General features: G+C 33.8%; 1 protein-coding gene across 1 annotated transcript in view; it reads left to right on the top strand.

Annotated features, from left to right (window-relative positions):
* The first annotated feature begins 1,734 nt into the window (after positions 1-1,734).
* The window catches only part of LOC126773307 (uncharacterized), a 35,266-nt gene continuing 9,961 nt past the window's right edge, over positions 1,735-27,039 (top strand). Inside the window, exon 1 of the mRNA XM_050494136.1 lies at positions 1,735-1,823. Within this exon, the coding sequence (XP_050350093.1) occupies positions 1,769-1,823 (55 nt within the window). The 5' untranslated portion in view covers positions 1,735-1,768. The remainder of the gene's footprint in view (positions 1,824-27,039) is intronic.

Consider the following 27,039-nt stretch of genomic DNA (forward strand, 5'->3'; position numbering starts at 1 on the left):
ACTAATACAGTTGGTAATTGCGCGAAGGTTACTGATACGGGATATTATTTGCTAAAAATTGCATTACAACGCCTACCGTTCATTATTAGCCAATGATAAAAAGACGGCATTATATTATACTTACACATAATCCACTAATAACATTAACTGTGTTATGCAATTAGTTTTATCACATTAACCTTTCTCTGCCATTTTTCCTTCAGACATAATAACAAGCGTCTGTGATCTTGGGCTTCTCTAATTTAACTGAATATCTATAATATAATATGGATTTTTAAATATAAAAATTTATGTTTTTTATCTGTGCTTTTATGCACGAAATACTCTGCCAATGATTTTAAAACATGTCACACCATAAAATCAAAATTATGCAAATTAATGGAGAACTTGAAGAAAATACCTGTTTGAAAAAAAGTAAATAATGATAGTGAAGTAAAGTAAATTTTAAAAAAGTAAATAACTTTGTATTCCAGCCTTGGCAAGGTAAATACGTCAGTTATTTTAACAGACCCAAATAAATATCTTATGGTAAATATATTTTACTTAGCCATTTCATATTCGAATATAAATAAGAATAAATTGGTGTACATTGATAAAAGATATTCGGATTTGTTTGTTTGACCGCGCTAATTAGAATCTGCCAGACTCGGAAACTTGCGTCCGATAGCTCATTTGTAGGACATTGTATATACATATATAAAACATACTATGGCCTACGAGGGTTAACAGTTACGCGGGTATAACCGCGCAGTGTTAGACGGCTATATCAAATAAAGTAATATACAAATTACTAATATACATCGGGAATTTTAGAAAATACTATTTCAATTAGATTGCAGCTCTTAAAACCCCGCCGCGTATTTTTATCATATATTTAATTATATTTATATTTATGCATTCTTTATATAATATACATACCTACATATTGTAGTATATACTTTTCTTCATTTGTAATTCTACTTGTGTAAAGTCCTTATGCCTTGACTTTTTTGCACTGTATTTTTTTTAGGTCCGTTCATAGTCATTTTCCTTACCCAAATTGTTTTTTAATGTTATTTAATAAATAAATCCTAGAGATCTATTCATTCATTCATTTAAATTTTATACATATTTTTATTTATGATTATTTAAAAGGTTAGTTTTGGGTTAAATGTTTAATCTAGTGGTTCCATCAAAACTGTGCAGTGTAGACCTAGCTTAAGCGATGTTAGGTGTGAACGGTGTGCGATCAGCTGTACAATCGCGTACAAATTGATGCGATAACGCGCGGTTGGACGCGAATTGGCGCGGTTTTCCACTTCCCAATAACTCTGGAGTTATAAAGATAATTAACTTCGTTGTTGTCCATATGCCTTACCACGTAACTACAATTTTTAAATACAATTGTTAAATTTCATTCGTTACTGCCGTTAAATATGTGCTCATGGTACGCTTTATAACCGCCACCAAAATTAAGCGAACATTTTTTTTTAATCAATTTTTCTTACCTCAAATTACTAAGCACAAGTCGAATGAGAAAACTGCAACTGTCCTCCACTTAGATCAATCAGTAAAACGTTAACTCGTATATTATTAAAATAACTTTCTGAATCTTAGATTATTGACATAATTGTTTATATTGTTAAATATAAAAATATTAGTAATATTGCACATGAATGTCGATTACTATGGAAAGCCGCACCGCAAACATGTAAGCGGCACAGAAGCGCAGTGCCGCATTCGGGGGCGCGGGGTAGTTCAGTTCGCTGCGGCCGGCAAGCGAGGCAGCATGTCCCGTGCCGCGCCTTTAGCTCTCGCGCTCGCGCTACTCGCCACTCTCGCCGGTGAGTAAAAAACTTCTTTATTACACAGATTATAAATTACATGTGACATTTTGGCAGTTCGATTGATAACTTTTTAATGTTTTTTTTTTTTCATTTATGGCCAGTGTTTATAATGTTTACGTATGAGATAATTAAACTGGTGTTATGTTGAAACACTTTTAATGGTAACATAAACATTAACTAAAATTACCGCTAAGATAAATAATAGATAAATGCCGTGCTTTTAAATGTCTCGTTAATATTTTTTCACACAATTATAGATTTTTTTAAATCTTAATATCAAAAATTTTTTATAATAAAAACTTTAATTCTATATAGATATTTATGTTTTACTTGTAAAAATTTATAAAAAACCGTTTGAAAGGGGTAAGTATCTATCTTCAATCCAGAGAAGCGGATGTCACCTCTTCAAATGAATGGATGTTGAAGTGTTACCCTTACGCGATGCGGGTTAACGCATACTCGCCGCAGTGGAGAGTTACAAAAACAGTTTAAATAATAGTACGCGGAAACAAAGGATACCTACTTTATTTAGTAATATAATATTATGCGTTTATTTTTTTAATGTTATTATTTTGTATATAGTTTTAAATAATTTTATTGATATTTTTAAGGCTATGCTAATATAAATAACTAATTTGATGGGAACCTCTTGAAAAAATAATAATATAATGCTTAAAATGATACGTTAACATTTATATATACATAAATAATTTTATATATGTTCTTCAAATTAAAAGGAGTGTTTTCTATAATAATTTATTTATATGGTACGAAAACATTTCTCTGTATGTGTTTGTATTGAGTAAATCGCCCTTATCAAACTATTCAAAATTAAAATTTCAATGTCCACTATCTGAAATAGTCTGGATTTAAAACTTATTATTTTTAGATTTACAATATACACGGTAATAATTATATTCGGCAATTACCCATCGTTGACACCATGAGAATTCCGTTATAATTCGATTGTTTTTAACTTCAATTCTTTAGTTATTTAATGTCACTTTAATTTAATTATATAATATTATAATTTAATTAAATTATATTATATTTTTTCTTCAGCGTCAAATTCAGCAAAAAAATAATACCTTAATATAAAAACATCTTCTATTTGGATATTCTGTGATTACAATAAAAACTTTATGTTTGTCGTTCGCGAATTTTTTTTTCTGTAATCTGCTCGTTTTATGCCAATTGGTATTGGAAAAAAAATATTATTGAAAAAAAAAATAGTTCGTCAATGTAATTGAGCTCTGTGGATATGTTTCTGAATCTCTACCTCGTTACACGACCTTTATGCATAATGGATGCCTTGTGAACTCCGCCAATTGGAATAGTTTCAACATGTCACCGAGTGCACTCCACACACTTACATCATAATGTATATCTTCGAACTCCATCGGCCATTAAGCAATAAATGGAACCATTCTAAGAATTATAAAAACAATTTTGCTGTAGTTATAGAAACACAAATTTCTATATCTACAGCAAGCAGAATTAGCTTCAGACTTCGGTTGTGGCGGTCAATTGTATGTTGTTCCGCAACGATGTTTTCTTTCAGCGCGTGGTTTCCATTTGTTATATATTATTATCAATTGAAATTGAATATATTTTGTTTTAGAAAATATGTCTTAAATGAGCAACCGCTGATGGCTTGTATCAACTTCCCAGTAATCCACGGTGATGCTCTGTGCATCCTTTATAGAATAGAATAGGAAGGTGGACGAGTCATGGGCCACCTGATGGTAAGTGGTCACCAAACGCCCATAGACATTGGCATTGTAAGAAATGTCAACCATCGCTTATAGCCAATGCGCCACCAACCTTGGGAACTAAGATTTTATGTCCCTTGTGCCTGTAATTACACTGGCTCACTCACCCTTCAAACCGGAACACAACAATATCAAGTATTGCTGTTTTGCGGTAGAATATCTGATGAGTGGGTGGTACCTACCCAGACGAGCTTGCACAAAGCCCTACCACCACATCCACTCATATTATAACAATAGTAACGTACAGAAGGTACTAAATCGATATCGGATGTCCTCACTCATCGTCTTTAATACCCGAAATCTCCTGGCCGTTTGTAACGAAAGAGGATTTAATTTGGATCCTTATATTAAGCTCCCAAAATGTAACACGAACTGATTTTAACAAATGAGATCGCTAGCATTTTAATGTTATCATGTAATAATTGTCACTTTTCATATGGCTCTGAACAATCAAAAGAAACCGTACATTTTTATATAAAATAGACCGGCCAATATCTATACATTAAAGATATATTAATCGTTCCTTACATCGCCAATGCGCCATCAACCTTGGGAACTAAGTAAGATGTTATGTCCTTTGTGCTTGCTAACTGCAGTCTACACTGGCTCAATCACTAAAAAAGGAACATAAAAATACTACGTAAGTAAAAAAAAAAAAAAAAAGTTTGGTAAGTGGGCGGTACCTACTCAAACGGCTTGCTTGCACAAAGCCCTACCACTAAGAAACAGCTTTTGCCAGAAGTGGACAAAGAAGAATTAAGAAGACGATTGGAACTTATTGCGCCATCATGTTTCAGTGTGGGTTGGCACACATGTAGCAAGATTTTATCCATCACGTTCCCTTATGATGTTCTTCACCGCCGAGCATGAATTAAGATCCACTGGGCCGTTACGGTGTTAAGGAATCTAATGACTCTCATCTTTGACATTTCCACCAAATTAATTTTAGGCGTTGTAAGTACCTATAGTTAATTATGCGAGTTGTATTGGAGCATCGTGGTGGAATAAGCTCCATACCTTCTCCTCAAAAAGGGAGAGGAGGCCTTAGCCCAGCAGTGGGACATTCACAGACTGTTACTGTTGTAAGTACAGTATTGACGTAAATCCATAATCTAAGCGTAATGCTTCGTTTTTGTAAGATCAATTAACAACGAAACCGTTCCATATTCTGTTGAAACGAACAATTCTATGAATATTTATAACACTACATCATACATTTGTACTTTTACTGGACTTTTTTATCGATGTCACGTCGCATGACTGAAGGTTGATGGCTGATTGCTATGTGTCATACAATATTCAAGCCCTTATCAATAAATTACATTATATCTTATTGGCTTACTTGTCACCACTAATTATAAGTAATAAAATAATTTAGTCCAACTTCAAAGATAGGACAAACCAAATAAACTGCTCGAGAAAATAAATATCCTAATACAATTAGATTACCGCTTCCAAAAATTATAGTAAGCAATGTATGTATGTAAAATGCTGTATATAAAAAAGTAGATAATGTAAAGGAATACTGTCCTTATTATAAACCATTTCAAGTGTACGAATTGATTCTACAAGTTGCTCTGCTTGGAAACGCAGACAGGAAAAGAGCAGTCTATAGTGTCATTTTATCCCACTGCACCTCGCATAGCCTTATTTACCCTTCAAAATTATTTTCCCGAAGCGTTGAATGTAGAGCGTGTGTACATCTGCTCATTCCTCAACTCTTTACGACAACAATGCTTGTTGTATACAGTGCAGACTAGGTATAAATGTCACCTGCTTGGTGAAGGCCTTCTTAAAGAATGATAGTCAGATACAACATTCAAACTCTGGCAAGTCTTTCTAAATTTGTGTTCGTGTGTTTAATTTGTATTTATATTTCATCTCGTACTCGGCAAAGCAAAGAAGGCATCGTGAGGAAATATGCACTTATCGGATAAAATACACATACATGCACGTTTTTTCACCCACACTGAGATGTCGTTGATAAGCTAAACCTTCACCTTTTGCTTACATACGTTTCAAAATTTAAGAATACCACGTTTTAACGCTTATATTCTTTGTGTATAAAAGTTCAAAAGTTAAAGAGTTCCCTCGTAAGGAAAAGAGGCTGCATCATAAGGTCAAGGTCATTGGATTATTATATTGACATCGGAGCCACGTATGTACAAGCCGTATCAAAAGAAATAAAATGTGATAACTAGAAGTAGTTTTTAAACATGAGACAACGTTTAAAGTTCAGTAATATGAGAAAATTTGAAACATCGCTTATAACGATTTTATTAACATTTATTAAAAGATAAAACATTTATTAGAAGAAGAAAATCTCAAGGGAAAAGTCATATACATAAAAGTGTTTGCAAACCAAAGTGCACTCTCTATTACTTTAGGTGCTATCCGAGACAAGGAAATGGCAACCTTCAGGCTCTGGGCCAAGTAATTCTCGTCAGAAAAACCCAGTTTGACCTGAGTTTGGTCTGCGGTCTTATAATCCACAAGACCAAGGCTTTAAAGTAGCACAGACTGACATAAGTATGTCTTGACGTATTACTGATATCCACGTGCGTTCTTCACATTCTTCGTTAACTTCTTGAGAAAGATAACTTATGTTCAATAATATCATTTTAATGAATTTTTAATTGACTAACGAAAACAAAGTTGATATAATCACATACACCTCAAACTATGGCAACACCAGGTGTTTAATTGTACGAACACAATTGTATTCAAATTGAATCCTAATTGCAAAAGTACGAAAACTTAGGAACGTTGTACGAATCGTTTTATTTTTATGTCTGCCATCAGTTCCAATTGTGAAAATTATGAAATTATGATTATGATAACGTCTCTATGTTACAATTAGTGAATTGTTCTATTTCATTATTAATTAATAATAATATTAATGATTAATTATCAAAGGGACATGATACTAATTTTCTTTTTTTTTATTTAATTCTGTTTCTGATTCTGCAATGCAAATGTTAAACGGAATAAAGACAAGGATACTATACGTAAATAATAATTTTGAATAAATGTGTACTTTTAATTGCCCTGCTACGAATCTCTAATAAAATGCTACACCATGTTGACGGCGTTGCTTAACTTGGATTAATAAATATCAGGGTAAAACTATGAATGCAAAAGTAAATACGTGTCTATTTTTAACGTAAAAGTACGAGAAAGAGTATCTGCACATCTTCACATGAATTACCGGATTTGCGGAAATATTAATGACGCAGATAGAGTCGCAGAGAACAATTATTTTAAAAATTCTTTAATTTTAAATAATATCTGTTTTATTATGTATGAGAGAAACAACGACTTTGTTATAATCAATATCGTATGTCAGTCATTTCACTTTCTGTAATTTAAGTTGCCAGTGGCGAGTTGTAATTTTTTTTTAACAGAATAATTCTACAGATCCTAATGTTTGATAATATTAAACATAACAAAACGCAAATTAGTGATCACAAAATATACAGTTCTTAATAAAATATTTAACTTTGTCTAATATTTAGTTTAAATCCTTTATCCTATATAAGAGGGGGCTCTTATATAAGAAAAAACCTTATTATTCAAGATAAAAGTAAAATGGCTAGTAATCACATAGCATGTAACACAACTATTAACCACGCAATGGGACTTTACCAAGAAAACGTAATACACATAAATATGCTTTAGATATAGATACCCTTATATAGTCACAACATAAAAGTATTATGCCCGACTGGGTAGGTACACATCTCCAGATATTCTTCCGCCAAACAGCTATACTTAGTACTGTTATGTTTCAATTTGAACGGTGAGTGAGCCATTGTAATAACAGCCATAAGTGACAAAATCTTAATACCCAAGTTCCCAGTTGGCGATGTATTCCATACTAAAAAAGTAGTAAAATAATAATCTCTGCAGCACTGCTGGTCTTAAGCGCTCAAAACTTATGAAAACAACAAAGGAGTTTTGAATGATTGATGCTTTCAGATATTATATCAGAAATTAACAATCAAGTCAGTACAATACTCGATACCATAGACACAATAATTATTCTGTGTTACTCGATTTAAGTCAAACTGAGCTTTTTATTTTATATATTTTTTTAGTTTCGCAATAATGTTAGTTAATTTATAAATTGAATCGTGTGCTTTAAGTAATTAGAACGTTAAAATGTCATTACCCTCGATACTTAATTCAAAACGCGAATAAGCTTTGTCGTCCCTGAAATTCTGTAAATCACCTATCTTACAACGATTATAGCGCTTTCACACTGACGTCATAAAAATAAAGCCATGCGCTTCCGATGAGTACGTAGAGTGAAAGAGATGAAACGTAACGAAATAATTCGTGGTTAAACCAAATGACAATTAATATTCCGTAGCAGTACCGTGTAATATCCAATTTAAATATTAAAGTTATATTATTTATTTCATACCAGCGCTTGGCCCGCGGCTTCGCCCGCGTCCTAATCAAAAATCCAGTTAAACGGGATAAAAATGTCAATTTTTTTTTCTTTTTTGGAACATTATTTACACACGGCAATCACTAACCCACAACCTTCGGCGAGTAAGGCAAGCCATCTAACAACCACGCCAACCGGCCAGTCAAAAAAATATGTTATGTCATATTTCAGCCGTGGTAAATGTTAAAGAAGTAACAAATATCCACAACTCACACAACCTCTCACATTTATAATATTAGTGCGATTATTATTATTCTAGTTATTAAAGTTTTTATTTTAGTAGTTAATTTAGAGCCGAGATGACCAATGGTTAGGACGCGTGAATCTTAACACAACTTGTGAGTTCGAACCCAGGCAAGCACCGCTGCACTTTCAAGTGCTTAATTTTTGTTTATAATTTATGTCGTGCTCAGCGGTGAAGGAAAACTTCGTAAGGAAACGCATGTGTTTAATTTCACTGAAATTCTGCCACATGTGTAACAACCAACTCGCATTGAAGCAGCGATTTGGAATGAATTCCAAAACTTCTCACAAGATACAGGCCTAGCCGTGAAACATTTAAAGGTTATTACTTTACAATTTTACTACTTTTTGTCAAAACTTCTGACAGGTATCTGTCATTTTCATGCCTTTTACCGTACTAACAAATATTCATAGCATTCAGATCCGTTAGTAGCAAGATAATGGTAATTCTGAATTACATCTCGTAGCCGAGTCTACTATCAGTAAGCAAAATGCTTCTTGAATAATACAGTTATGAAATACATCACTTATCAACATTTTACTTTTAAGTGTGTCCTTACAGAATGACTTTCCTATCTAAAGTTTCACACGTCCTTACAAAATTTGTAATTCTTGGATTTGTACCAAACACTGTCGGAGTTTTTTTTTTTATTTTGTGTAATATAAATTCTCTTACTTATATTATTTAGCAGAATTTGTTTGTGTTTGTTTATCTGTGATTAAATTGTTACTTTCGATTGAAAAATCAATTAACTATGCTATGGTTATTTTACAAACGATATCTTTTTAGTTTATTATTTGTGTATCATTATTAAACGAGATCGACCTATTAATCTAAATATAAGCCTTAATTATTTATTTATTTATTTGGACACATACAGCATAATATAATGCATAAATATTTGATAACAAAGTAAGTAAGTACACAAGCCAACAAAAATTCCACTTTTACATTAAACATAGAACATGATAACAATAGTAAAAAAACAATAAGAATAATAATTTGAAATAAAGTTCGTAAGGTTTCTGAAAACTTCAAAAGATTTTCGTTAAAGATTATTATTATAATTAATTTATCAATGAACAGAATATCTAAAAGAAATCCATATCGCCAGTGTTAGAGAATATTAATCACTTCAAGTTTGGAGATAATGCGGCGTCACACTTTCCAAAAAACGATTCGTCATTGTTGGTATTAAAAAATACGCTTTGACAACGCCATTTATAATACTCTTATATTATAACCTATGTATGTAACAGAATCATTTTTATATAAAGATTTTGTAATAAAAATACCGCTTTGTCCTTTTTGTTGGTTCTAGTCAAGTCTAGATTTACCTGACCGGCTTAAAACATAATCCGAGGAAACTTTAATAATATTTAATTGTGAAATTTAAAAGAATCGTTAAGGAACACTTGTGTGGTAGAGGATATGTGACTAATGACTTTAAATGATTACACACCTTAGGAATAAAACGATCGCCTCCAGGTTACTTCAAATTAAATATATATATATATATATATATATATATATATATATATATATAATTCTGTATCTGTAAAGTGTATCGATCCACTAATTAATAAAGTAATTTAATTTTGTATGTACAGTTTCATTTAAAAAAAATATTACAAACTTTTTATTTAATTGAACATTAAACATGGTTGCATTTTTCTTGGATTTACTTTTAAACGCTTCTAGCATTGCGTGTATTCAGTATTAATATTTTTCCCTGTAATTAAAAAAAAATTGTGCCAGGAGTGAAAACGAAATTTGTGAAAATCGAACCCGCTATTTTCACGTCCATAGACAGGTCTGGAGGATTGCCGGTTCTTCTCGATAGAATCTCAATTCCGAACCGGTCGCAGCTTTATATTTAATTTAAACTTCTTAATTAATAATCCAAAGCTTTGTAAGCTCCTGAATTAAGCTCATGTAAAATGATATTGAAGTTAAACATATTATGTAGCTTGATTGATATAAATTTAATTTACTGGTGGTAGAGGTTTGTGCTAGCTCGTCTAGGTAGGTACCACCCACTCATCAGATATTCTATAGCAAAACAGCAGTACTTGGTATTGTTGTGTTCCGGTTTGAAGGGTGAGTGAGCCAGTGTAATTACAAGGTTGATGGCGCATTGGTGATGTAAGCGATGGTTAACATTTCTTACAATGCCAATGTCTAAGAGTGTTGGTGACCACTTACCATCAGGTGGCCTTTATGCCGTATCGTCCGCCTTCCAATTCTATAAAAAAAATTATGTTACTTACTAAAAACGGTATATAGCAGTTGTATAATAACACAACGTTTTTCTTTTTCTTACGAATGATAAATTCTCGTTGGCAGAAAGAGAAAGATCGGTTTGCAACTATTCGGTCGTTATAAAACTTTTATTAGTAAGTCCGCATATTTGAAATGATGTATATATATACGGAGCTATATAATGGCTCCATATATACAGACCTTGACATAATTTTAAATTTCTTTAGAGAACGATTTTTAATTTATGTAATTCGGAATTGGCAAGAATCAAAGATTTTCGTCCGGGAATTTGGCTTACAGTCATGTTTATCCAACATTACAAAAGAATTGTTAATGTTTATCAGGTTTATTTATGGTAGGGTTTATCATTCAATCTACGATAAAAAAAAACTACATTTAGAAAAAAAAAAACAGTAATAGTCTATCAGGTCAGTCTAACAGCAACTACAGGCACAAGGGACATAACATCTTCCTTCCCAAGGTTGGTGACGCGTTGGTGATGTAAGGAATGTTTAATATTCTTACCAATCCACTTACCTTCATGTGGACCATTTGCCCGTCCGCTTACATATTGTATAAAAACTTTGGTTAATATGTATATTATTAACATCGTGGCCAAATTATTTAGAGTTATAAATTCACGAACCACAAAAGAAGCTGTCGATTCAGTCGAAGTTGGCGAACTACCTATTATTTGAACTAAATGAATTAATAACCTAATTTCAAAAGATATGTAAGTTTGTTAGGAGTTTCCACGAAGGAAGCTAAGTCAAAGTTTATGATATGCAAAGTACTCCATGAAATACGCAAAATTTACTAAAGTTTTCTATCAATTTATCTAAATAATAAGGGTCTACATGAAGTGTTTATACCGTTATACGTATATAACGGTATAATATGTATAACTATTGGTTTACATGTCGCACGCCAGTAAAGCGTAGTTGACATTTTTTCGACTTCCTCAATTATCGTTGCCATATTTCAGCCTATTTACAGAAAACTATTAATGAATTATACAACGTAAACTTTTCTCGTGATCACTACGTCCATTGGTGAAATTACGTTCGATAGTTTTTAAGTTTATCACTTTCAGACAGACAGACGCGGCGTGGGGACTTTGTTTTATAATATGTAGTTATTTACAGATATATGTTCTGCATTGGCTTTTTAGTAAGTATAATGTTTCTATTTTAAAAATTTTCATTAGTATCAAAATTGAAAATCTTATGTCATTTTAAATATTTATTTAAGTATGAATATCAACAAAGTAACCCTGTAGTCACAGCTTAACAAAGGCCTTTTGTCTCATTTAGGAGGAACTTAATCGTTCAGCCTCCTTCACTGAAAAAGGAATTAAAATTTCTATCAAAGGAAGGAAGATTTTTTTATTATTTTCCTTCGTCGCTAACTACGAAATTAAGAAACGCAAATTGATCACTTGAGAAACTTATTTGTGCTTATTATATTCATTCGGTTAAGGAAAAGACAGTTTTATTATTTTGAGATCGTATACAATGAATATTTCATGTTTACAATAAAATATCAACTGACAAGAATATGTAATGTATGTCAATATGGCTGGTTATTAATAAATAATCTTTATTGTATTGACATGAGTTTGTCAGTTTTTGTAATTAAATAGTGTTAGAAATACTTATTTACGTACTTCACTGAATATATTTAATAATTACATATTTCTATATTGTATTTGATTTAATAAAAATATAATCGGTTTCAGAACGTCATTGGTATTGTTTGGTAATAAAGTTAAAAAAAATAGTTTACCCGCGCATTCTTATAAAAAATAGAACTGAACGAATGTCATCGAATTAACAATATATGATATTTTGTTTTAATTAAATTTAAAAGATCTCATAAGCTTATTATACTAAAGATAATAAAATTGACAAATAATAAAATTTATTACTTCTACAGGTGTATTCATTAATTGTAATGGCGAATATTGTTGTTGTATTATTTCTCTGAATATAACAAATTTATATGTATATGTGCTCCCTCACTTATAGGATACCACTGCCTTATATAACACCACACCTTATATAACAAAGTAACAGCAAGTATTGAAATTTAAATACAAGTTAAAAATAATAATATAGGTACGAAGGTAAATAAGAATGTAGGTATGATTTCAATTGTATAACGAACCCAAATTTTAATCATACTGAAATAACGAACGTAAAATAGTTTGTCGTTTATAAAAGTAAGCCCTTTTACGTATGTTAAATGGAATGAAAAGTGTCAAATCAAATTTACTTTGATTTATTTTTGTGTGGGTACAACTCGTTTCCATAGCGACTAGACTCTGCTAATTCGAGAAACTTCGAGAGTGACCCGCTTGGCACCACCATCGCGTCAATCGTTCTCTCTGGCTATCAAGTACATCCACCACAAGGAGAAGGAGATAGCTGTTCTACATCTCATCCACCTAAGTCACTTTTTTTTTACAGAATAGGAAGGCGAACGAGCATATGGGCCACCGATGGTAAGTCATCACCAAAGCCCATGGAAATTGGCATTGTAAGAAATGTTAACCATCGCTTAAAAAGCCATGCGCCACCAACCTTGAGACCTAAGATTTTATGTTCCTTGTGCCTGTAATTACAATGGCTCACTTACTCTTCAAACCGGAATACAACAATACCAAGTACTGCTGTTTTGCGGTAGAAAATCTGATGAGTGGGTGGTACCTACCCAGACGAGCTTGCACAAAGCCCTACCACCAGTAAAGGATTGTGTCAACACAAACGGAAAATTTAAAATTTAAAATTTTTTTCCTTTATCTTATGCCATGTATCTATGCTAGTTGATTGCAAAATATTCCAATGCTACGCATGATAGAGAAGCCTTATAGAGAAGATTAATCGGTTCCAAGTTTTGAAGTTTTGATTGATGATATTGATATGAGTAGAAATAATGCAACACAACATCTGTCTAATTATCTAACCCAATATGGTTAGACTTACACTTAGTTCGATCACATCGGCCTCTGTGATAGCGTGATTGAGAAATGACAGACGTATAACATAAAGTAAGACATATGGTTGGTAAACAGACCTCGACCTCGTTTACAATCGGGAATTAATAGATTTCAGGTCATTGATCTAGTCATTGATCTAGCTAACCATAGGGTCTAAGTCTCATAAGGCCATAGATCCCAAGGTCCTGGACTCAAGCACCTTTTCGAGCTAGTAAACAGTTATTGGGTTTCCCATAAAAAATTGTCAGTGACAGCAAGAAGTTTATAAGTTATAAAGACACAGTCAACACAAAGTATTTATCCATATCAAAATAAATAACATATTAATTTTTCTAGTTTTATATAGATATATCTATATAAACATACAAATTTCCTTGTACGCTTTACATTTCGAAACATTAGCCTTAGACAAATTACGAGATATTTAAATAAACAAATAAAAATAATACTCGGTGAGTGTTGTGCGTGTACGATGCATTAATAGGTACAGTACGGGCGAATAGATTGGTTGGAGAATATCTCATTTATATACCTAAAAATAGAAATGGCACGAAATGAAATAGTTATTTTATCTGTGCGAAGTGGGAACGCCAGTTATTTTATAAATGGGAAAGCATTGCATAATTTAAATTCTATTTAAATATCAATTAAGCGTCATTGGACACATCCAATAATTATTATTTTTTTGACTTGAAACACGTTAAAAAATTATAAAAATATGTTTAGTTATATAAATATAATAGTATTAGTAAGTTATATAATAATAGATAATAATTAAATAAATAATTTATTGCAATAAAGTTTCTGCCGTCGCTTTTTCCGATATACAGATTGTCTTTGGAAATTGTTCCCAGTATTTAATTGTGTTAACCCTACACAAAGCTATACATTGAAGACAAATACATGTAGATTATAGATGTCGACTCAGAGCTTGAAACAACGAGCTGACACGAAAAGATTGTCTGGTGAGCCCTGAGACAACCTTGAGACATTTTCGTTATTCGTGAAAGCTTAAAATATCTAGTTTTCACATCCAGATTTAAGCGTTTTCACATTTTAAAAATTGAATCAATTTTAAATTTTGAAATTGACTTAAAAGTCAATTTCTAAATTAAAAATAAATTTATTATTTAATTTATCATTAGGCTCACAGATTTGTACCTAAGTCAATCACCAAATCAAATTAAAGAATTATTTAATATTTATATCGTAAATTTCAATTTTGTTGTTTGTATTTGAGACAGTTTACTTGGATGTCTTTTATTCAATTACACAGGAACGATTGACGATTGTGTAAGTGTTTTTATTTACAAATTGCAAAGAAGCCTAACAAAATGTACCACAAATCACGACATGTTATTAAGTTGAACAGCAATTCCGATTATTTATCCAAGCGTAAAATGTACCAACTCTCATGTAGCCCTAGGTAGAGGACACTCGTCACGGTAGCATGCGAAAGCGATCCCGTGGCGCTCCGCGTTAAGACGGAAAGGGTACCGGTGGTTTTTTAGTGGGTATTCCGATGTTCGGGGAGCACTTGGCGCCTTAGACACCAGCGAGCCCCAGATACCCCTGCCCCACTGTTTCCGTGGGGGAAACGCGTTCCGTTTCCAGCGTAAAAAAAGGTAGAGGACACTAAAATTTATCATAGTATAAAAATACGCTATAATACTAAATTATAATGTTATATGTACAACGCTGACACTTCATGTCACGTGTATAATATCAATCATATAATCACATCGCTGTAGTTTGTTTATTGTAGTATAAGCAGGGAAATATTTTCCTTGATCAAAGGAAACTTAAAAAATCTTTAAAAGTACATCACACAAAAAAAAAGTTTCAAAACATTTTGAGATTCTATATTAAGGTCCATTTTTTTATAGAATAGGAAGGCGGACGAGCATATGGGCCCTGATGGTAAGTGGTCACCAACGCGCATATACATTCGCATTATAAGAAATGTTAACCATCGCTTAATTAGCCAATGCGCCACCAATCTTGACACCTAAGATTTTATATCCCTTGTGCATGTAATTACACTGTCTCACTCACCATTCAAACCGGAACACAAAAATACCAAGTAAACTAAATACTGCTGTTTAGCGGTAGAATATCTGATGAGTGGGTGGTACATACCCAGACGAGCTTGCACAAAGACCTACCACCATAAAAGAATATAAAGTTAATAACTTCGATGTTTTGTTTCAATTATAAAAAAATTTCTAAAGCTCAATTTACAATGAACACGAGCTCGACCCTGACCTTGGTCTATTCGTACCTATAGTCTGCAGGAGAAATAAAGATAAACACGCCTTAGATTTACATTTTCCATGTGATTTCCTAATAATAGCTCAGCTATATTATGCTCTAGAAAAATGTCTTGATTAGTATTTCTGTATTTATTATATAAAACTATTACACTTAAATATTTATATACACTTGAATTTTACTTCCAAATTTTCGATAACAACCTCGCTAACATTACCCGAATACTACGGATTATTTAGATCTCGATCAATGATATCATATCAACTTAAGGTCGAACTTGTTTATTTTCGGAAAGTAAGGGATAAATATAAAGTAAACACAAAGAACAGCTTATAAATTATTTTTAATTTACCCTAATTACAGTTATAAATTCACGTTATATAAGAAACAAAAAACAAATTATAATGTGATATACTAAAGATAATTATAATATGATGAACCAAATTACGTATTTTTAAAATAATGACAACTTTAAAATACATTACAAAATATGGCGCACATGTGTAGCTTCAACTTTTAAATTAATTTATTTTCTTAAATAATATAATATAGTGTAACGTTCTAAGACATTATTCACACGCGGCCATCTGATCAAAACTAAGCAGAGCTTGTACTCTAGAAACCAGACCACTGATGTACTACATATACTACTTTTCTTTTGTAAATACATACTTATATAGATAATTACACCCAGAAAATATTAATATATAAATGGTTTACATTAACATGTTGAAAAGCACGAGTCTCGCGGTCGCTTGGTGTTACTGTCACAAGTGGTCCTTATTCAATCAAGATAATCCTCATTAGGCCTTATGTCTAATGCCTTAGTACCTTTTAGAATTTCATGATAATGCATTGTGCTAATCAAAGTTTATGAGTGTTTGTATAGAACAATATTATTCATAAAACAATGTGTAGCAAAATTACTGAACTATGTACTTCGTTAGATGTTTGTTGTGAGCTTTCAAGATGCCTTTGTGCAATCGTATAAGCTGTTTTTCGTTTTCCAACATTTTCCGTATCAAATTCGCTTATAACAAATCAGCGTTCGTTCTCATTAAGTTATATGATATAGATATATGACTATGCTGCTGAGTATGAGGTCTCTTTGGAATAAGAAGACTTTACACAAAAACTGCGTATACTTTATATTTACGTGAAACTTCTCGCTCAAAGATTTAGCAAAATAGGTCATGTAGGACAAACTTCTATGTACTTAGTCGAGTTGTCCAGTACTATGGACTTAATATCCAAATAGCTTTTGCATCAACTTGATACCCAAGCATCTCAAAGTACTGTAAACGTTGTACTTTAAGAAAACCAGATCACCATCGCTAGTCAGTATCGGCCAGTACCATCGGCGAGTTTTACAGACAGCAAATACCAGACACGATGATTTAGGCACGTTCTCAATTATCAGAATGATAGAATCTCGTCAATGCACGTGACGTCCGCAGTCCGCACTCAATCCGCATGACGCCACCAGAGAGTACTTATCGAGCAATAAATAGTTGTGGATTAATAATAGTCAAATTCAAAAATCCTTATTCAAAATAAAAGCGTTAAACTTGCATATTGATGGTGAAAAATCCACCGCCGATTCGGAAATAAACACCTCAGACCTGAGATGAAACGGCGAAAGAAACTCAACGGGATTTTTTTTTATCTCATATTTTAAAATTATGTGTACTATAGAATTATATTTTTTAATTTGAATATAGAATTGGAATAGAATTCTTTTGAATGTATTTGATTTATTTTTTATTATGTCACGTATGCGTAATTGTGCCTTCTTTTTTTAAAAATCCTTATAATTACATTTATCGTTGTACAATTCATATATTTACTAATATAGTTCTTTAAAAAGCATATTTTTTATTATTAATCAATTCGTCCCACAAATCTGTTAGCAAATTCATTTACATCTATTTATACTATCATGGTGTAAACAATTTAAAGATAGAACAATGTAAAACAAAGACCCTGTCCCGTGCGTCGCATCCGACGACTGCCGTACGTCACTGAAGCCTATTAAATAAAACGGTCTTTTATTAATCTGGTCTATTTCTTGAAACCACTAGCAATGATTTACAACTCTCCGACTGGCTTAGTAGTCGACTTCATAATATATTACCTTCTTTATCACTTTGTTATGCTGCATTTTAGATAAATTTTAATTTTTATATTATCAAAGAAATGACTAAATGAGCCATGACCATTAGTCAATAGTTCAGTGGAACCACGATATCATTAATTTACTCAGTGGATAGATCGATTACATGGATCCTAAAGGTAGACATCTGCTACGTCTATTTATAATTTACCAAGGCTGTGTAGGGTAACATCGTGAAAAATCCTGCATTTGTTGGATGAATACATATGTGGCATATATTTGACCTAATTTACGATTGATGGATGAATGTTACTTTTTTAAAACATTCGCGTACTAAACAACAATTTGGACTTTGTTTTTAATTCAAGAAAAGCTTGAATTTGATAGACTTTCAGCTGTTGAGGATTTATTTGTCTATATTATATTTTAATAGCTTGTGTGCTTTGGAACTTCGCTATAGTACAGTCGTCAATATATTAGCTACGAAAGGTACAGTAAGGAATCTTTTATTATACGCCCGACGTTTGAAATGTAATAACATCGTTGGGTGTACGAAAACATTTCGCAATCTCGATCAAAGGTGTGAACGCGCTTTTATTGGAATAGAATATACGTAGATTCAACCTTATCCTTTTTCCATTTGATATATAGCAGAAACGCTGGCTGTGTTTCCTTCCAAAATGTTACTATTACCCTGCATACCGTGAACCCACAGTGCATATGATACGTGTCAACTCTTGTTCGATGTAATCAGGAATAAATCTAAGGATCAAGGTGAAGTAGATGATGATAGATAGCCTTCCTAATAGACAGTAGGTTGTAGATTCGTATGCGTATGTATTTGCTTCCTGAGTACTTTATATACTTTGTCTATTGTCTCGGCTTATTCATCTATACACTTCTACTGCCTAGTGTTTTCCCGACCTAGTAACGCCAGGGTCCAGTCTATACACTACTGACATATTAATTGTCGCGAAATTAACTGACACAGACCTTACTTACACGTAGCCTTTAGGCGGACTTTAGGCGGTCAATATTATCTTATGACAGATATCAATATGGGATCATACAAATTTTTTAGTACTTTTTATAGTTTTGATAAATTCCTAACAGAAATAGGCCTAATCATAATCTTAGTATTAAGAAGTTCTTAAGATATCTGACTAATTCATATACGAAGTTTTATTTAGGGTGTATTAACTTGAGATGTTTTAAGACTTGCTTACTAGCCATATCCTTTTTCACAATTTGTCTTTTATGTACAACAATGCTATATACTTTATTATTATTATTTATTTTAAATAGACAGGCAGACTAGCAAAGACCACCTGGTGGGAAGTGGTCAATCCCGCCCTTGGTACTGTAAGGAACATTGATCATTTCGTAGATCTTCAATATTGAATGTGGAATTTCCCATTGGCATTCACCTTTAAACCGGAACATAATACTACTAAATAATGCAGTTTGGCATATAATATCTGATGAGTTGGTCCTATCCAGGGAGACTCACACAAAGCCCTATCACCAATTAATACCTAGATCTTTCCAGTTCTAGTACTAGAAATACAAATTATTAACTTGGTTGAGTTGGTATTTGATATAAATTGGAAGCTATTTCTTTGAGAAATTAAAATTATAACGAATATTGTAGATGTTTAATTTCTTCAGAGTTTATACAAAGTTTTACTTTATACACTTTATTCAAAGTTATAAAGCAAATCATGAAGTGGAGTGGTTTGCGACTGGATAGCTTATTTCATAAGTGCTTTTAAGCTTCAAGAGTTTGTTTATGAGATGGTGAATGTTACGAACTTTTTATTATAAATAAACAACGAATTGTGATTTTAATTCGGGCCTTTTATGTTTTGTTGGTTTTGTTGTCGGTTGTTTCCGAATCGATGGCAGCTTGTAACAAACATAATATCTTTCGTTTCAGAGAAGCTAGTGTCTATATTTTCTTTTGTAATATGTCCTTAATTCATATTGGCAGAACATAGTCTTAATATCCATTGTTCACCTATTTATAGTTCCTATGTTAATTTATTGAGTACCACTATGTAACATTTCTTTTATTTATTTTTTGATTGTGTTGTGTTGTCTCCTATAACAATTGAAGGAGCACACATTATTTAAAACATTATTCCACGATGTAATGTAATCTTAAGTCCTGGAGATCCTTAAAGTTATTAAAGTACTTTTACAAGCATTTTTGAATCGTCATTTTATAAGGGCCGGTTGGGTTGGTTGGCTACGTGGTTAGATACTTTTCACGCCGAAGGTTGTGGGTTCGATTCCGACCCAGTACAGACATTTGTGTGCATGAACAAATCTGTTTGTCCTGAGTCTGGGTGTAATTATCTATATAAGTATGTATTGTTAAAAGAAAAATAGTATATGTAGTATGTCAGTTGTCTGGTTTCCATAGTACAAGCTCTGCTTAGTTTGGGATCAGATGGCCGTGTGTGTATAATGTCGCAGGATATTATTATTATATAAGTAGAACATTATATTTAATGTAAATCTGTCATTTGATATGTAGATACGTATATTAATTGATTACCATAAATTGCATTTTACCATGTGCATGAAAATCAACGATTTCTAATTCGTTACTAATTTATCAAATAATAATTATGATTGGTTGAATGCATTTAGACGAATGATGCATACTAAGTATTGCATAAATAATTGTGTTTTTCTCTGATGATACAGAATCTTTAAATTAAACTCGTATTTCTATCAAACTATCAACCTGTCCAGCTTCGCACGGACAGAGTCTATAAATAAATTATATTGAAGGACAAACTTACAAAGAAAAACTTTCGCGGGCGTATACAGAACAACTCATAAAGATTTCATAACATTCGGATAAATGGCTTAGCAACGCGTAGAGGACAAACATTCATCTTTATTTTCATTCATATTTTTAGTAAGCGGACACGATTCTCGCTTCTTGATTGTCCGTTAAAGGTACCAACTCGTATAATGCCAGATACCTTAATCATAAATTGTCAACAACAACAGTACAAAGTTTCAACTCAAACAAATAACGACACGCAAACGCATACAATCCGAAAAAAACTAACATACATTCGCAAAAGTCGCAATAAGGGAACAAGACCCATCCAAATCCTTCAAGCTTATGTCCTTTTAGAATTAAATAGTTAAAATTACTTTAAAGATAATTCATAATCATTCTTTTTTTAAAACAGATTACTTCTTCACAAAAGTCTTATTGCGATGAAAAAGAACATGTTATGCGATACCGGAAACTTTCTACACTTCTCCCCTACAATTCCGGTATTGTACAACTCATAAAAAAATATATTTGTCGCTTAATTTGCTTATAAAGAAAATTCGTTAATCCTTTTTAAGGTTTCGCAAATAAAAGAAAGCAACAAAGTGTAAAATTTCAACCGAATTTTCTCAGCGGCCAGACGGTGAGCATTACCGAGCTGTAATACGGCTTCTCAATGTCTAGTCAACCCTAAAAATTTGCACCGGGATATGCTCAGTAGGGTTTCTTTATTTTATGCGTTTTAATCGATATAAGATTTTTGTGAAATAAAGACTACTCTAAAGAATCTAAAGAAATATGATGTGTGGCCTATTCGTTATATTGCACTAAACGTAAAATATTTGCAATTTTAACTATAACATGTTCGCCTAAACTCAAAAACTTGATACTCGAATCTTTATTAATATTCCGTTGTTTTGAATGACATAAAAATGTGTTAAAATGTGGTACTTACCCGTAATTGAACCCGCGATCATCGATTTAGATTCACGCGTTCTAACCACTCTGTCATTTCGGCTCAGGCAGAAAAATATAATTAAAGCGATTTCAATAAATTCATTAACATAATATACTAGTGGTAAATTACAAGTTTTGATTTTGAACTACAAGCCAAAGCCAAGTAGGCAAATCACTTGAATCTTAACCGTCGTGGGTTAAAATTCGAAATGAGATTTTATTTGCTTAATTCATTTTTAATCTTTTTGAATGAAATCATTCATTCATTTTTAAATATAATTAGATTGGGGTGAAAGAAAATATCGTAAGGAAACCTTCAGCTGTCTGATAAATTCTTAAAAATAGGTTTATGTAGTAAATCGCAGAGTGGTGGAAGTCGCCCAGCAGTGAGATAATTATTCTTATAAAATCTTTGTATGTTCGGTTGTTTGTTCTTCAAAAAAGACAATTTTATATTCTGATTGTGAAAACGGCTGAACGAATCTTTGTACAAATTCAATAATTAAACAATAAGATAGAAATGTTGATAAAACCAGTCGGTTTAAAACTAATTATATTCTACTATAAAAAACATAAAATATATAATAATACCATTAGAAGTACATATGTATCAATAGTTACAACTAATTTAAAGGATCATAATATAACTACAACGGATAATGTAGACTAAAAATAAGGTCCTTACCTCGCGCCATTTCTAAACTTCTAAGTATGTGGATTACATTTAATTAATCTAAATATTATTATTACTTGATTTACTTTATTGCACAATAGAATTAAGTTTTTTTTCATAGTATAGGAAGGCGGACGAGCATATGGGCCACCTGATGGTTAGTGGTCGCCAACGCCCATAGACATTGGCATTGGCACACTGGCAGTAAGAAATGTTAACCATCGCTTACATCACCAATGTGCCACCAACCTTGGGAACTAAGATATTATGTCCCTTGTGCGTGTACTCTGGCTCACTCATCCTTCAAACCGGAACACAACAATTCCAAGTAGTGCTGTTTTGCGGTAGAATATCTGATGAATGGGTGGTACCTATCCAGACGAGCTTGCACAAAGCTACCACCAGTGAAAGCTCTACCACTAGTTGTGCAGCTAACGTAAAAACGTAGGTATATGAAAGGTTGTTAGAAGGCGTGTAAGTAAATAAAACAAATAAATAATTATATTAACACAACGTCTAATTGATTGAACAATAAAATTGTATCTCTAATAATAAAAAAATTATACATACTCATACGATCTTATCTATCCAGCAATTCTCTCTTTCTATCATCAGTTGTTTAAACTTCGAAAGAAGAAGACAAAGCAATGTGTACTTATAAATTTTACGTTTTAAAGTGAGGGCGTAGCATTTAAAGTTTTATTATAATTATAGAGACAGAGTCTAAGAGAATAATTTAACTTTGAAAACTCTACGTGATAAAGGAAATGCATTTTATTGTGAGTACTGCACGACCTCTCAACAGTTCAACAACTCAAGGGAGATCTTTTTACTGTATTCAATTATTAGCTTCCGTCCGCGACTACGCCGGCAGGTTTTTTTATAGTAAAGGTTGGCGGATGACCATATGGGCCACCTGATAATAAGTGGACCAATGCCTATAGAAATTGGCATGGTATGTCATGGTATTGGCATGGTCTATGGAAATGTTAACCATCGCTTACATCGCCAATGCAGTTCAGCCATTGCGACGAGCGCTTCCGAGTATCGTACAGTATCCACTTTTCATCACAAGTAATGATTCGATTTAAAATCCCTTCATTATTGTGTCGGTTGAGCAAAGTAACACAGCAGTCGATGCGTGTTTGCAAGATCAATTCATGAGGTACCCATCTTCCATGTTTTTTTACTTTCCCGATTTGCTTCAAGTGGATTAATACAGTTTTATCACTTACCCCGAAGCCTGCAGCTATCTCTGAAGTGCATCCACGGGGTTGGTTCTGAAGGTCGAAATTTTCAGAGCGAAAACGTTGAAACCAAAAACGTACCGTGCTTTCTTTTGCGACACCAGCGCCGTACACATCATTAATCCTTCGAGCTGTTTCTGCAGCACTGGTGCCACGGTAGAACTCGTGCTCGTAAATATACCGATATTTCATGTTTTCCATTGTGCGGTAATAAGCGACGCCAAAGAAAAAAATAATGAGGAAAAAACAAATGAATGACTGTTTTTAAAACTCAAATATACCAGCTAAATGAATTTATAAATTTGAATTAGGAATTCTTAACCAAAGAGGAGATATTTCAGATCAAAGTGGTCAGTACGACAAAACGCTAATTTCATATGTAATCGCTGATAAAATACATTTATAGTATATAAGACTATAAATATTATAATAATTTTAATATTTATTGTGTAATTGTAATATATATTGTTAATTTTATTATTCATAATATTTATATTCAGAGATTTGTAGAAAGAGAGAAACATAGATTGGACAGAGATAGATGTAACGCACGTAATTTTACGCTTTGGGATACATTTGTTACTTATAACTAGTCCCTCGTCGGGCTATACCGAATTATCATTTATATAGATATCATTTGCTTCCCAGCAGATATAAAATAAAATGTACCAAACGCATTACGTAGAAATATTATACATATTTTATAAAATTGATATTACATAAGAGTCACAATTTCAGTTCGTTAATAACGATAAAAAAGATTGCAAAATATTGTATCCACACATTACTCTTACACTCAGATCTGACCCTGAAATTTTTCTCAATATGCCAAAAGAAATTTTACATTAAAAAATAAATTATTTTATACCGTATCGGGTTCGGAAACATGCAGTAAAATCTCTGCGACAAACGCTGCCCTTTCCACATAAGCTAATAAAGTGGCCACTAATGCCTATATTAAAGGAATATACAGTATCGCATTTGTAACCGATCGTTTTCTAGATTTTTTTTATAATATAGGTGTAGGCGGACGAGCATATGGGCCACCTGATGGTAAGTGGTCACCAACGCCCATAGACATTGGCATTGTGAGATATGTTAACCATCGCTAACATCGCCAATGCGCTAACAACCTTGGAAACTAAGATGTTATTTCCCTTGTGCCAATAATTACACTGGCTCACTCACCCTTCAAACCGGAACACAACAATACCAAGTACTGCTGTTTTGCGGTAGAATATCTGATGAATGGGTGGTACCTATCCAGACGAGCTTGCACAAAGCCCTTTTTTCTTTTTTTTTTTATATTCGCCGGGAGGGCAAATGACTCTACTCCACCTGATGGTAAGTGGTAGTAGAGTCCAAACGCGACGACGGCCAGTACAGACGGGAAAAACGTTCTGCACTAGCCGCCTTCGCCTTGCCGGCCCGCAAGATGCCTCTTCACGCCTCGTTTGAAGGAACCCGGGTTGTAAGAGGAGGGGAACACGTGAGCTGGTAAGGAATTCCATTTTTTGGAAGTGCGACAAAGAAAGGAGTTGCCAAATTTCTTTGTTCGCGATGGAATTGATGTCACAGTTAGGCGGTGACATCGAGAACCAGCTCGCGTGGACTTAAGAAGGAAGGGGGAAGCAGGAATTAGAGAGAATAATTCCTCAGAGCACTCGCCGTGATACAGTCGATAGAAAGCGCTCAGTGCTGCTATCTCACGACGCAATTGTAAAGGTTCAAGGGTGTTTGTGACCTTTACGTCGCCAATAATGCGTACGGCACGTCGCTGCAACCGGTCCAAGGCCTCAAGTAGGTACTTAGCGGAGCCATCCCAAAGGTGCGAGCAATATTCCACGCAAGACCGTACCTGTGTTTTGTACAGCAGGCACAGTTGTTGTGGCGTGAAAAAGCGCCGCACCTTGTTCAGAACTCCGAGTTTCCGTGAAGCTGTTTTTATAATAGCCTCGATGTAATCCCTTGGACTAAGGTCGCAGCGAACGTCAATCCCCAGCATGGCGATTTTGCTTTGCATCACCAGCGGAGTACCACAGAGGGAGGGAAGAGGGGAAAATGTTGACTTTTTCGCCGTGAGAGCGCATACCTGTGTTTTCTTGGCATTAAACTCAACAAGATTATCAGAGCCCCATTTGGCGATGAGTTCTAACGTCCTATCGAGTTCAATGACAAGATTCTCCAGCCTCTCCTCAGTTTCCGCCCGCCCAGCCACTGCGCGTCCGTGGTAGCCACCATGCACTGTACTATCATCTGCATAGCAATGTATGTTCCCAAGGGAGAGCATATCATTGATATGCTTCTGTGAATTATTGAAGACTTCTGTGCCAGACCCTGTCGAACGCCTTGGAGATATCGAGGCTGACAGCCAACGATTCTCCACGCTTGTCGATAGCTTCACCCCAGAGGTGTGTTACGTACGCTAGAAGATCACCTGTGGACCGTTTTGGTCGAAACCCGTACTGACGATCATTAATCAGACAGTGATCTTCTAGGTAATGGATCAGTTGGTTGTTTAAAACCCGTTCCATCACCTTACAAAGTACTGAGGTGATAGCTATTGGCCGATAATTTGCCGGGTCAGACCGATCCCCTTTTTTGGGAACCGCTTGCACATTAGCTCTTCTCCAAGCCTCCGGCACACTTCCCGAAGAGAGAGAAAGTTGGAACAGGCGCGTTAACAAAGGAGACAGCTCCGCTGCGCACTTCTTCAGCACTATGGCTGGTATTCCATCGGACCGCTAGCTTTCCGTACATCAAGTGATTGCAGCTCCGCACGCACATCACCTTGCCTGATTTTAATGTCAGGCATCGTATGGCCACATGCAGGTATTGTTGGTGGCTGCGCACTACAATCATCGATCACAGAGTTGTCGGCAAAGAGTTTAGCCAGGAGGTCGGCTTTCTCCTGCGGACTGTGAGCTAGCGATCCGTCCGGATTTCTGAGCGGTGGCAGCGAAGGTTGGCAGAAATTGTTTTGCACAGACTTGGTCAGACGCCAGAAGCTACGGAAGCCCCTAGGATGCGAAACAAGGTCATGACCAATCTGTACAATGCGCTGTGCATCCGCTCTCGTGTATGCCTTTCTACAGAACTTGGAATTTTTATTATAGTTTGCTTTCAGTGAGTCAATGTTAGATTACCTACCACCAGTATCCTAGTTTCCTAGTAAACGTTGAGAGTTTTATAATATATGAATTCGATTGTATATAATCAGTCACTCTTTTGTGGCAATGTATACGGTTTTTTAGAGGAGGCTTGCACAAAGCCCCACCAGTAAAACACATACTAGCACCGAGCCGTTAAAATCGTTCCCTTACGTCACGGGAGAGTAACAATTTTCCAAATAGATGACAGCTACCATCCTCTTTATTGACTAGTTTTAGCGCGAGTCTTTGCCCGTGTGCTTAAGTTCGGTATCCT

This window comes from Nymphalis io, chromosome 14 (assembly GCF_905147045.1).
Source record: "Nymphalis io chromosome 14, ilAglIoxx1.1, whole genome shotgun sequence".
Lineage (NCBI taxonomy): Eukaryota > Metazoa > Arthropoda > Insecta > Lepidoptera > Nymphalidae > Nymphalis > Nymphalis io.